We start from the raw sequence: 12,797 nt of genomic DNA, 5'->3' as shown, positions 1-12,797 counted from the left end.
GGGTGTAACATGGCCAGAGTGACCTAAGGAAGGAGAAGCAGCATGGTTTTCACACAGTATCTTTTATTAAACAGCTTTCTCTAGATGTTATCATGTGTTGAGCAGACTTTGAAGAATTTCTTACTAACAAGTTGAATGTTTGGAAAAATGCTGATTAATGGCTACAAGGGTGGAAAATTTCCATTTACTCGTATAGCATACATACACTTAACCTCCCCACAAACACAGACCGGGAATCAGAGAAAAAACACTTTTGAGATGTAGGTTAAGATTCGGTTAAGATTCGGTTTCGAGCCAGAGTGCCACTACAATGTGGAATAGCTGCCTCCAAGGCATGGGAGAGACAAAGTATGAGATCAGCTCATTTCATATCAGCTGCAGGATCACAACTGGGTGAGTAGATTTTGTCAACTTCAGCCAAAATTCAACCAGCATTGAAAATGCATCCTCTCACCGACCTGTACTATCTTGCCTCTTTATTTTTTTGGTTGGCTCTCCTCATGTGGCCCATCACAGACAGAGTCCAACTCCAGGCAAAATCTCAAGATGCAGATTTCACTTCCACCACTCCTGCAGTTAACCAGTGCCTTTCTTTCACTCCAGCTAGCACAGCTCACCCAGAATAATCACAGATGGACAGGGGAAAATTTCTCATGCATGCCTGGGAATCAGATGCGGTTGCATTTTGTTGCAGAGTTTAAGTTATACAATGCAGCTGGCTTATCTATATACCTAGTTTGTGTTGAATGATGGAAAGTAAGAGGGATAGCCTCCTAATCATGTCACCACAACAATTTAAACACACAGGATTTTAAAAAACAAAAATTAGGTATCATCAATAGAAACACATTCCACTGTGCTCCACTGAGTCTATCTTATACACCGTACCAAATCTGTTTGGACAAAATGCTGCATTGCATCACCTCACCAGACAGAAAGATTCTAAAAATTAGGATTTTGCAGGGTGAGCTTGCACAAAATGTGTGTGCAAAACTGCCCCCTGCTGTTTAGATTAAGATGTGCTCAAGTAAATGATTGCGTGACCAAATCAGTTTTTAGCTATAAGGGTCCAATATGCTAAGACGCAGAACTGTCTGACTTCATCTGTTTTCTGCCTCCATGCACACTAGAAATTTCATACACAAATACCACTCACAACTGCCTTGCAGCATGGACCATCCCAAGAGATGCGCAGGCTGCAGCAACACAGTGCCAGCTGCAACATTCTGTTAAGCAACTCTCCCACCATGGGTGAACACCAGACATCCTCTCATCCCAAAGATGAGTTGAGAACTTCTCAGGGTGCAAGGGAAATGATGAAATGGTGAGTGACCACTGCAGGACATCCATTTGTCAACCTGTTAAAGAACCTGACCTTTACAAAGCAGGAACAGGAAATGTATGCCTGGAGTCAAAAACTTATAGCTCAGAAGCTTTTAAGAGTTCAGGACTATTAAGTTACAGGAATGATTGGAAAACAGGGTGGTGAGCTCATCAAAGGATGTCCAGTAAATATTCTTTAAAATTAGCCCCTACTGCAGAGAAAAATGAGAGAACCTGGATTTTCTTTTCAAGAATACATGGAAACCACTGTACTTTGAAAAAGTTGCCCATTATCTAATGCCAGCATGTTGCACAGTTTGGTGCAAAAAAGAACACAGAAGGGCCAGCTGTTTTCTACAACTTCACTCACACATTCATACACTGGATGTGGCAGATTCTGCCCTGCGAGAACAGCATTAGATACATCCACATTTTCTTTGGGAAGTCTGAGTTTGGTACAAATGCAGAAAACAAGTAGTCACCCAGACTAGTTCAGTTTCCAGAGCACCGCTGATGAAAGCTAGACCAGTCCTCATGAATTAAGCACAAGTTTCAGCTCTTTGCAACAGGCTCTTGGTCAGTACACAGAGAATACTGTAAGCTACAGTGGTCAGTGTAAACACACTGACTAAAAACCAAACCAAAACTTGGGTACAACAGAAGCCTTGCAGAATTTTTTTTCTTTTCATATCAGCCCTTTTTACATCCATACATTTAAAAACACAGAAGCATGGGTGTGCAGCACAACATGCCTTTGAAACAATCACTAAAAGCACTTAGTGACCACTTCAAAGATCCCCTTGATGTTTAACTCATGTTAACTGTAACACAACAGTCATGTAGGGCCACTGTTCAGCCTAAGGGACTTTAAACATACCATCAACAGATGTACAAATGAAACTTTAGAAAGATTCTTCTGAGTGCATAAATAGATGGGGCTTTACTTTGATGATGCCTGGCTGGCCTCCTACACAGCAGGGCTGGGACTTCTCCATTTTTCATCTTAAGGGCAACAATAATATTGTGTCAGCCCCCAGGGAAAGGAAATTAGTGCCAGATGATTCAGTGTGCGCCTGACCACTCTGGTTTTGGATTTGATTCCATTATCTAAAAAACTTAAATGTGACACATCAAAGGTAGTCCTGCATGATAATGAAACTAGCTGGGTGGGGTTTTTTCTATAAAAGCTGCCCAAGAAGCTCTTAACCAATGACAGAAGACTTTCCAACATAAAACTAACAGACCTCTCAGTTTCTCTATAAGAAATCCTTTTAGTGCTGAACACAAGTGCCTTGTTCTTGGAAAAGCACAGAAGGAAAGATGGTTCTTCCGGGGAGAAGGACTAGTAGTTTAACCTGTAGTAAAGTAAGATTACCAATCTTATTCTCCAGCAGCTGTGAGCTCTACAGCAGCAAATCCACAACTGGAATTTTGGATTACTTCCACACTTTTTAAATTTGCACAAGTGAAAAGAAATATGCAGCACTATGCACAGCTAATGCCATGGCATACTTCTGCTGATGCAGAAACATCCAACATTACCACCATGTTTCTGATGATCTGCACTTTACTAGTGTCTGAAAGCAGTGTCTTTGCTTGAGTCTCAAACATCTGTGGAGTATGCGTGCTTAGCTACACCTCTGACAGGCCTACCACTCTTGGAGCAACAGCAAACTTGCATTCTAGACAATGTCTTCCAAGTCTTCACAATTGTACCGTATTAGCTTCACTGGGACATTTGAGGAGAAGAAAAAAATTCAAGTCTTGTTAAAAAGATTCAGCACTCCACTCAAGGCACTCAAAACAGGTATCAGAGTTTGCTCTAGCATACTAACCAGGTACTTCTGGATTGTCAGATATGAGAATAAATTTGCATTTAAGGCTACATTTAAACCCATGCTATCTTAAATTTTGTTTGCATCTAACTTTGCAGGCTCAAGAAAAACGAAGAATGTTAGAGCAATATGGTGCTTATTACAGTAAATACCATTTATAGACATCATCAGACTGTCACCAAGCCTTCCATCAAAATCAGAACTGACACCCAGGTTTGCTGAAACACAATTCAGCAAGAGAGCTTTGCTGTAAGCTAAAATGTAAATTCAAATTCAAATTTGTAAATTCAATTGTCATTATTAACCAAGGAGAGTAGAAAAATGCTCAGGTTTGACAGAAGGGTCCTACTTTTGTCTTGTGCTGTTTGGGTTTGTTTTTCAAGGCAGGATGGAAGTTTTATTCACCTTAAAACAATGTTAAAAGCTGAACTAAAAAGATATGCTGAAGTGACCAGCAAAACAGAAGGTAAATATGCTAACAATTCTGACAAAATAAGCTAAGAATTCCAACTTTTTACTTTTAAGTATTAGAAAACTCCTTTAAAAAGCCTCATTGAAATCAGAACCTTCTGTAATTTCACAGTATTTTTAATAAGTGCAAAATAAATTTGTCCCTGTAAAATAAATTAAAATGAAAAGAGCATGCTGGCCATTGTCCCCTGAATGTGGCTACTGCATTTTACCTTATGCTACCTAAACAATTCAAGCACAAAGATTAAACTATGTCCTGTTGTTTAAGATATGTTTGTTGATACCAGCCACTAACTTCGGTATTTATCACATTACAGAAAATTTCAATAGCACCTCAAATCTTTGGAATTAATGTTTTCTAGGGCCTAAGGGGAAAATACCTATTCCATAGCAAACCATCTCAGCAGAATGACTCGGTAAGGAGCCATTTCCACTCTCCACTTAAACTCTCAAAAATCCTGTGTGAGGCAATTCCTGAACCACTGAGGAGAATCAGTGGTGCCTTTGAAGAAACTTGCACAAGGCTGAAATGAGACAGTTGGCTAGAGTGCTCTCAAAGTATCTCGCTTCTACTGATTATGCCATCTAATACCTTACTAGCAGCATCAATAGTACAGTCAGCTGGTCTGAAAGACACCTCAAAGCATTCTCAAGTTAAAAATCAGTCATTGTGACAAAAAAACAAAGCTACATTTTAAATTGTTTCTTCTGCCACCTGAGTGCTGATAGCACAAACCCAGAGAAGAGCAGAAGGCAGTCTGTTTTGACATTTAGAAGATCCCACCCATGAAAAACTCTCTTTCGTAAGTACACTTCTCCTGCTCACTTGAGCCTGCTGTATGTTGCCTGTCTCCTTTTCATCGGCAAAGGAAAACTCACCACACCATAATGAAATTGTACAACATCTAATTCCATTAGCTTTTGCTATTTACCCTAGGGAAATAATTGTCTTACCTTATGAGTGCAATTTTTTTCTTAAGGAAAATGCCTTAGGGGACTGTTAAGAACCATTTGCTATGGTCTTGAAGACTACAGACTGAAATGTCAGCTGTCTGTCTTGCAACATTTCAAGCTTTCTGAAACACCCCAACCTTTGTGCTCTTAAAATCTGCCTGGGTTCTATTCCAAACAGCTTTGTTTCAAACACATATATTATCAGAGCTTTCAAGTTTGCCAGTAATATTGAACTTTACATTTTTTGTTCCTGACAGAAATGGATTTGTCATTCTTTCTGCAGCCAGTCATCTATTACCACTGTGATTTGCATCTCCTTCTAAGGTGATCTGTAACTGTTTAAATGATCACATATTTATTTTCTGAGAAAATTACACAAGGTTTAATTAACTAAAATCATTGGAAGACCAGCCATAACATTAAAAATAAATTTTAATGTTGTCATTTTTAGATCATTTGCTCTGACACCCAAATATTCTAGATTTTAAAGTAGTACTATAGGGACACACAAGTGGAGATAAATCTTTATTGCCATAACTTCGTTTTTTCAAAAATGAGCATTGGGTTTTTAATAGGTCGTAGTTTTATGTCTGTATATGTACAACATTACAACTGTGTATTTTAATAATAATGAAGTTAGTGATACTTTGATAACTCAACACAGTGTATTTATAAAATGAATTCTTATCAAAATACACTTTTCACTGGGATAATAAATAAAATCCTGCGAAACCCACCTACACAAAGTTAATTTTAACTCTGGTAGAAGCCGATGTGGTACACAGTCCATTAACTACTATGCCCCTTTATCCCCCTACTGATGCTCATCTTCTGGGGTAAGGAAACTTTTTTCCCCCCGTTGTGGTGTGACCTCATTCAACATCATCTTCAGCCAAGCACTGTGCATTTACAATTCTCTGTAAGAAGGAGAAAAACTCATTCACAATGACATAAAATTGACAGCAGGCAACTGATTATCAAGCAATGTAATTTTACACTGAACATTAAGCAGTGTAATTATTGAACAAACTGATTAAAGTTAAAAATGGCAATCCATTTGACTTAAGTTTTTAAAGTCAGTTCCACAGAAATTAGATATAGTGCAATACCTAACACAGCCAAAATCATGTAAACAATGTTCTAACAACCTCAGGTGATTATCTCTGTGTGTTCTCTTAAGAAACCTTTTTATTCAATCATTTCCCCAAATCTGTCTTATGTACCTGGCACTTCCCAGTGTTACCACAGAGTATATGGACCTGAAATGTAACCAGGCCTGAGCTGTAAGAAGAGCCAACTGAAACCCAGCACTGAATCTCTGCTTTATGTCAGGTAACACTGTCAGGGAGTCCCCTTGTACTTCCAAGGGGACAAAACATATAATTTATTTTACAACAGACTCACCTGCCAGCATATTAACAACATTACTCACTCAGTACTCAGACTAAAATGGGAGGGCATTTTATTCATAGAGCTACTAATGGTTCTATAATCAGGGAAACTCCCAAGCCTCCAAAATTGTCACGGGTTCCTGGGCTAGTTAACATTTTGTGTCTAAAGCTGACCCCAGAAGAGGGTAGCAAAAACAATAGATTCATTTTCATGAACTTCCATAGCATTTACACACACTTGCAGAAATGTAAAATTTAAAAAAACCCCTCAAGACCCAGTGCAATAAAGTTACTGTTTTTCCAATCCCCCCAACTTGTACTGGGGAAACACCAGATCCATTTACATTACCACAGCTGTGGTCAGATGCCTCTACTTCAAGAGCTCAGCTCTTGACCCTATACACAAGAGAAGTTTTGCATTTCTATTTTATCCTGTTGCTATTAATGCTACATGATGATTTTCATATTCACTTTTTTAATATCTCAGGTGAAAAAAAGAGCTTATTTTATCTAACTTTACATATTAAAAAACCAGCAGATTACAAAACCTGATACTCAAGACTGGCGTAGTGGATAAAGTAAGTATTAACATTTTTTCCAAACCAAACCAATAGGGATGTTTCACATACCTGGCTTATTGTAGGGAGCTTAGTTAGAAGCATTTGAAACACTGGTGGTGGAAGAGTCTGCTGTAGAACTTGTAGTAGCTGCTGCGGCTGCCCACACACAGCAATGGCATTGGTCAAGTGATCAACACCTTTTTCATATTCACCTGTGTGACAAATTGTAATGTTTTGAAATCAACCATCTTCCACACTGTAACACATTTACACAAAACATCCACCAAGAGTGGTTAAATTACAGTGAATCAATACACATTAAACTCTTCTCCTTCCTTGATGGACTTTCTGAACACACAAGGCTAGAAACAAATAAGCAGATTTTCTTAGATGAAATTGACTCCCCAGAATGTCTTGATGTATAAAAAACATCTTCTAAAAAAGGTAGAGAAAAATTATTTTACAACTTACCCTTCGGAAAAAAATATTATTACCTTGAGCTAGTAATTCCTCTCCAAGCTGAATCTCCTCAAGGAAAAACTTCTGAACTGCTTCGGCATCTTTTAGATCAGGCAACTATAAACACACACAGCAAAAATTAAATCAGCCCTTAAACACCAGCTAATAAAAATTCAGCAGAAAATATTCTCAGCTGAAATTACACATGCACACAGCCCTATTGTTATACTGAAACTGGCAAAAAAACAAGTGTCACCACTAAGTTAAAAGTACTCTGAATGTTGTACTTATAATACAAGTGAAACACCTTTCAAAACAGCACTGCATTACTGAACACAGTATTACCTTCGAAAGTCCTGCTCTCTCTTTGGCAAGCTTCTGTTTCCTCCTTCCTGCAAAAATAAAAACATCTTTTATTTTCAATTTGCAATTAAAAAGCCCTTCAGATTATAGTCTGGAGCCATGAACAAATCAAAGTCCTTTTCAAAAGAAGAAACTGGTAATGTATTCCAAATACTGAAGACTGAGCACAGGACTGCAACCTACTCAGTGCAACAGAGGTCTAATTCAGAGGTCTAATGAGGGCTGGCAGTAGCACCAGCCCAAAAGGGCAATTCTTCTCCTGATGGCTAAAGCAAACACCAGCTGTGCAGGGCAGCACAGCAGCAGCACAGAACACCTTGTGCACTGCAGGCACACTGAAGCAAAGAGAATTAGAGTTATATAGGAATTATCTATGTGACTTCTAACAATAAGCCACAGAAGAACTGTCTGTAAGTCAAGTCTATCTAGTTTTGCAGAGCATGGTGCACCACCAAAGAAGGGAAATTTAGCAAGTCACAGCAGATAAACACAGTTCACTTTCTCAGCTACTTTATAGCAAAGACTTGGGAACTAGTTAATAAGTGGCAGCATCTCATCATCCCCCAGCAAGAGCAATACTAAAGCATACATTCTGAAACCTGAGGAAAGCAAACATTTACAGATGGAACAAACATTTACAGATTTAACTGCCTAACCTAAAGGCAAAAAGTTGGTCTGCTACATGAAATTGCACCACACCAGCAAAACTTGTGTAATTAAAATTAAAGTTGCTTTTAATGCAGGCAGGTATAAAGATATTTTTATAGTAGCAGTTCTTCATACATGAAAGAATAATTACACTAACACTGGCAATTTCCTTAGAATAATCATTTATGTAAATCTTCAGTTCATCAACTGAAATAGTTACACCAGTAAAACCTCTGAATACAGGACAAGTTAAACTGTCCTTCCACTCTTTGTCCTCAGTGTCTGATCAGAAAACTCCTATACTGACAAAGAACAACTGTCACACAGCCCTGACTTTCCTTTTGATATAATTTGACAAGCTGGAATACTTCCAAATATGACTAGCAAAAATTTTCTATTGTCCACATGATGAAGACAGTCAGGAATATTATTCTCTAGTATAGTGATAACCTAGCACTTGCCATTTACTGACAATATTGTGTTCTTCTTATTAAAATATAATAAAAGGTATCATTCACCAGGTTAAGCATTCTGAAACAAAGAACAAACCAGACATGCTGGTAACTGGAACTAATGAAACCTTTTGACCACTGATGACATAGATTTGAAACCATATACTTTAACCTGAAAATAATGAAGGAATATGAAGAATCATCAAGATTTTAAAACTGAAAAATGAGCTGCCACATCTTTCAAGTCTGACTACTAAGGAACTTACTTTTCCTCTTCTTAATGCTTTTTTACAGGCTCTTTAAAAGTTCACTAACTAAAACAATTTAAAAACCTAAGTAACTCTAAAGGATATTTACAACTTTTTCCCATACTGGTTGGGAAGAAATACTAGTTTCAAAGTATCATTGCAATAACAACCAAAAGTTACATTTGTAATATGACAAGAAAAAAGCAATGCCTTTGAGAGGCAAAAAACCTTGAAAAACAAACATAAAAAAACCCACCACCCCACACCTAAAAAATCTCCTGTTTGTTTTCCGTGAGGGATCTCCACAAAAATGAAACGCTACCCTCTACTCTAAAGAGATAAACACATTTTGAAAATGAAAGGCAGTCTTTCATAGAATGAATCTTTATTACCACACACAGAAATGCAGTGCATGCATCTAAAGCACAAAGCTAAACTGCAGCTGTCACACTGCAGGTCCTTCAGGCACAGCTCTTGTACAAGGGTACAAGTTTCAAAGGAGAACCAATGGGTGATCTGTACTGCTGGCACAGTTTGCAAAAGCCCCTGAGCAGCCCCAGCAGCTTCCCAGCCAGTCCCACAAAGGAGCAGAAAAGCCAAAAAGCCATTTGCATTTTCAGCTCCCATCAGTGAAGTCTGCCTACTGCCCTCCTCTCACTCTGCTGTTCAGCAGAAGATGCTCCTGGGCAAAAGTCAGCATGGTCAGAAATTCTGGCTGTCTCAGAACAAAGACATCTGTGTCTATATTTTAAAGCAGAACACTTCTATTTTATTAATTCAAGAAGGCAAATAGTAAACACACCTGAAGTACTTTATTAATTAAATACAGCCAGGGATGCTCAGCAGATACAGAGGTTCACAGCTTTGCTATCCTCTGATCCCAAGACTAAATATGGACATGCCCCCAAACTAGCAAAAACAAGACCAAAAAAAATAACCCAACAGAAAAACTCACCCACAAAATCTGCTAAGTAAGGTTAAAACATCTGGAAAAATCAAAGTCCAGTAGTTCTATGAGTCTCCCAGAAATTTCCTTTTTCCCAGGAAACTAAATCTGGCCGCCTCATTTTTATGACAGGCCTTTGTAATGCAAACTTTGGCCCAAACACAGCACACAGAGATGGCAAAAAAACCAACTGGTTCTTCATTTGTCAGCACATGCTTGACCAAATATGACAGGCAATCCACTGACACGTCAGGTCTCCTGTCCTTTCCAAATTCCGGTGAAAATACATCAGAGAGGCTGAAAAAGGACCTTATCCTAAGGAGGTTACTGGAAAAGATGTGCAGCAAAGGTGGCTTCTCCAAGCTTTCCATTTCATACCCCCACCACTGCACAATACATGGAGCATCTTTACCTAGAGAGCCGCAGCTGGCTGCTGCACTAAACCTTTCCTGGTCAAGTACTTTACAGCTCAAGCCTTCCTGTGTACCCAACAGTAAAAGTGCTGTAAATACTCAGAACCCTGGCTCCATTGCTCAAGCATCCATACTAAATAATCTGTTACAATAGCAAAAAAAACCCAACAAACCAAATTAACTAAAGCCTTGTAACTTAATGCAGACCAGTGTATCAAGTGCAAGGACTGTCCTACAATGAGGTCCTCTCAAACCAAAATGCATTTGTTTTCCACTTCAAAGCAATGCCAATTCTCAATCACAGCAGTTCTGAGGTTAATCCAGAACATGACTGTATAGAGGCTCAGATTATGGAAACCTGAAATCCAAAAATAATTTTTGGTGCTTCTGCAAAAACCTTACGTAATTCGGTGCTTCTCCTGCTGCATTTCTGGCAACATAAAAAAAACCCCATGGCTGATTATGTTGCCAAAAATTGAGTGTGCTTGTGCAAAACAAGCACATACCAGTTAACTGCACTAAAATTTCCCAATTAATGACTTGCACTGCAGGGAAAAAAGGACTTGGAACACACACAAGAGGTATGTGCCCAAAATCCTACACACAGGAGCGAGGGCTTGAAGATGAAATATTTGACAGACATAACTTGCTGAGGGGGAAATTTTGGAAATGGAAATTAATGCACTGCTAAGTGACAACACTGGCCAGGCAAATTCAATCCATGAAGACAGAATCTAAGCTGTTAAACTACATTTTAATGCTATCAGGTTAATACTCATTTTCAACCAGTCTAGTTATTGACTTTTCCATCCATGAAACTGCTGATCACATCATGTTTACTTGCCAGGAAAATTTACCTTAATGATAACTTCTTATCTTCAGATTAGTCACCAAAGGAATACATATTATCCCAAGAAAAATAACTCAGTATAAAAAGTATCACCTTATTGCTCATGATTCATCTGCTTTCCTTCAGTACTCATACCTACAATTGCATTTGAAAACATCACTGATCATTAAAACATTTAAATAAATGTTGAAGATGTGAAATAATGACGAGCCATGGGAGAAGAGCTCTACATCTTGGATTAATCCACAGTTTTCTCTGGCATTCATTCTTATCCTGGAAGCCAATGGCAGGGCTGCCAGGAGGGTTTAGAATGCAGGTGATGAAATACCTGAGAGCTGCCACCGACCCCTGCCTCACCACAGCAACAACGTCACTGTAAGAGATCACGTTTTACCTGCTTACCTTCCAAATGCCAAAAAAACAAAAAAAAAAAGAAAAAGAAAGAAAAAAGAAAGTGTCACTACGCAAACATGATGGCTATAATAGCACTGCTGAGCCTGCAGGAGAGCAAGAGTGGACAAAAAAAAAAGGCGAGGGGGAGGTGAATTTGAAGCAAGCATGGACGGAAACCACAGGTCACCCAACACCTAGAGCAAACGCTCTCCGATGGGATGACTGTCTAGAACCACCCGAAAGGAGGCTGTACTGAGGTGGGGATCAGTCTCTTCTACCATGCCAGCAGTGAGGGGACCAGAGAAAATGGCCTTAACCGAGACACGGGAGATTCAGAAGAGACATTACAAAAGATCTTTTCCACCGTTAGGATGGCCAGGCATCGGAACAGGCTGCCCAGGGAGGTGCTGGAGTCACGATCCCCGGGGGTGTTCAGGAGGGGACTGTGCCTGGCTGGGCGATGCTGCGGGGGTTAGTGCTGCAGTGGCTGCAGTGGCACGGCTGGGCGGATGACTGGACGGGATTCGAATGAGTCTCCCAGTTCTGACGGTTCTGTGTCCCGGCCCGCGGTCGCGGTGAAGGGACGGCGAGAGGCCGCAGAGCCGCCGGGGCCCGGGGCGGAGGGGGCGGGGGTCTCGGCCGGGCCCGGGGGCGGCAGCACGTGCTGCCCTCCGCGCCCCGGCCGGGCCGTGAGAGGGAGAGAAACGGGCGGAATCACTGAGGGAAGCGCGGACGGCGGGAAGGGACGGGACGAGGGGAAAGGGGAAGGGGCGCCCCGGGACACTCACGCTCCCGCAGCCGGTTCTTGAAATTGGGGTCGCTCCGCCTCTTGCGGTCGAAGTAGATGCAGTATCCGATGAAGAGCGCCCCGCAGAGCCCCGCGGCGATGGCGCTGGTCCTGCCCACCATCATGGCGCTGCCGCCGCCCCCGCGCCGCTCCCGCCGCGCGGCCCGCGCCGAGCTCCGCAGGCACCTTGGGGCGAGCGGCCACGGGGAAAGGACCCCTCCTCGCTTCCGCTGACGTCATCAGCCGGCGGCGGCACAGGGCGCCTCCCGCAGTGCCTGCGCTGAGGCTGGCGCGCATGCGCGCGTGGAGGGGCGCGCGCTGAGCCTCGGCGTTTGCCCGCCAAGCCGTGAGGGGCCGGGGAGCGGGATCCCGGGAAACAGCCTGGGATCATCGCGTCCAGCCTCTGACCCACCAGCACCGGGTCACCTTGACCATGGCAATCAGTGCCACCTCCAGGGATGGTGACCCCACCGCCCTGGGCAGCCCATCCCAATGTCTGATCACCCTTTCTGCGAAGGAGTTTCTCCTTATGTCCAACCTAAACCTCGCCTGGCACAGCTTGAGGCTAAGTCCTGTCATCCTGTCCCTCGTTACCTGGGAAAGAGGCCGGCCCCCACTCCGGTACAGCCTCCTTTCGGGCGGATGTAGAGTGGTAATAAGGCCAGCCCTGAGCTTCCTTTTCTCAGGCTGAAAGTTCCCCACTC

The 12,797-nt window shown here is 41.5% G+C and overlaps 1 protein-coding gene and 1 non-coding gene across 2 annotated transcripts; both read right to left on the bottom strand.

Annotated features, from left to right (window-relative positions):
* Positions 1 to 5,095: 5,095 nt before the first annotated feature.
* On the bottom strand, positions 5,096 to 12,363 carry TOMM20 (translocase of outer mitochondrial membrane 20). The gene is made up of 5 exons (XM_056487803.1): positions 12,095 to 12,363; positions 7,339 to 7,385; positions 7,029 to 7,110; positions 6,604 to 6,746; positions 5,096 to 5,500 (listed from the first exon to the last, which is right to left on the bottom strand). The coding sequence occupies exons 1-5, from the start codon at positions 12,216 to 12,218 to the stop codon at positions 5,456 to 5,458; spliced, it is 441 nt and encodes a 146-aa protein (XP_056343778.1). The 5' UTR covers positions 12,219 to 12,363; the 3' UTR covers positions 5,096 to 5,455.
* Positions 11,095 to 11,229, bottom strand: LOC130251951 (small nucleolar RNA SNORA14). The gene has a single exon (XR_008840272.1). It is a non-coding gene; the product is annotated as a small nucleolar RNA SNORA14 (small nucleolar RNA).
* Positions 12,364 to 12,797: the final 434 nt, after the last annotated feature.

This window comes from Oenanthe melanoleuca, chromosome 3 (genome assembly GCF_029582105.1).
Source record: "Oenanthe melanoleuca isolate GR-GAL-2019-014 chromosome 3, OMel1.0, whole genome shotgun sequence".
Classification (NCBI taxonomy): Eukaryota; Metazoa; Chordata; class Aves; order Passeriformes; family Muscicapidae; genus Oenanthe; species Oenanthe melanoleuca.
The sequence above is the reverse complement of the archived record's forward strand: the minus strand, read 5'-3'. Positions and strand labels throughout refer to the sequence as shown.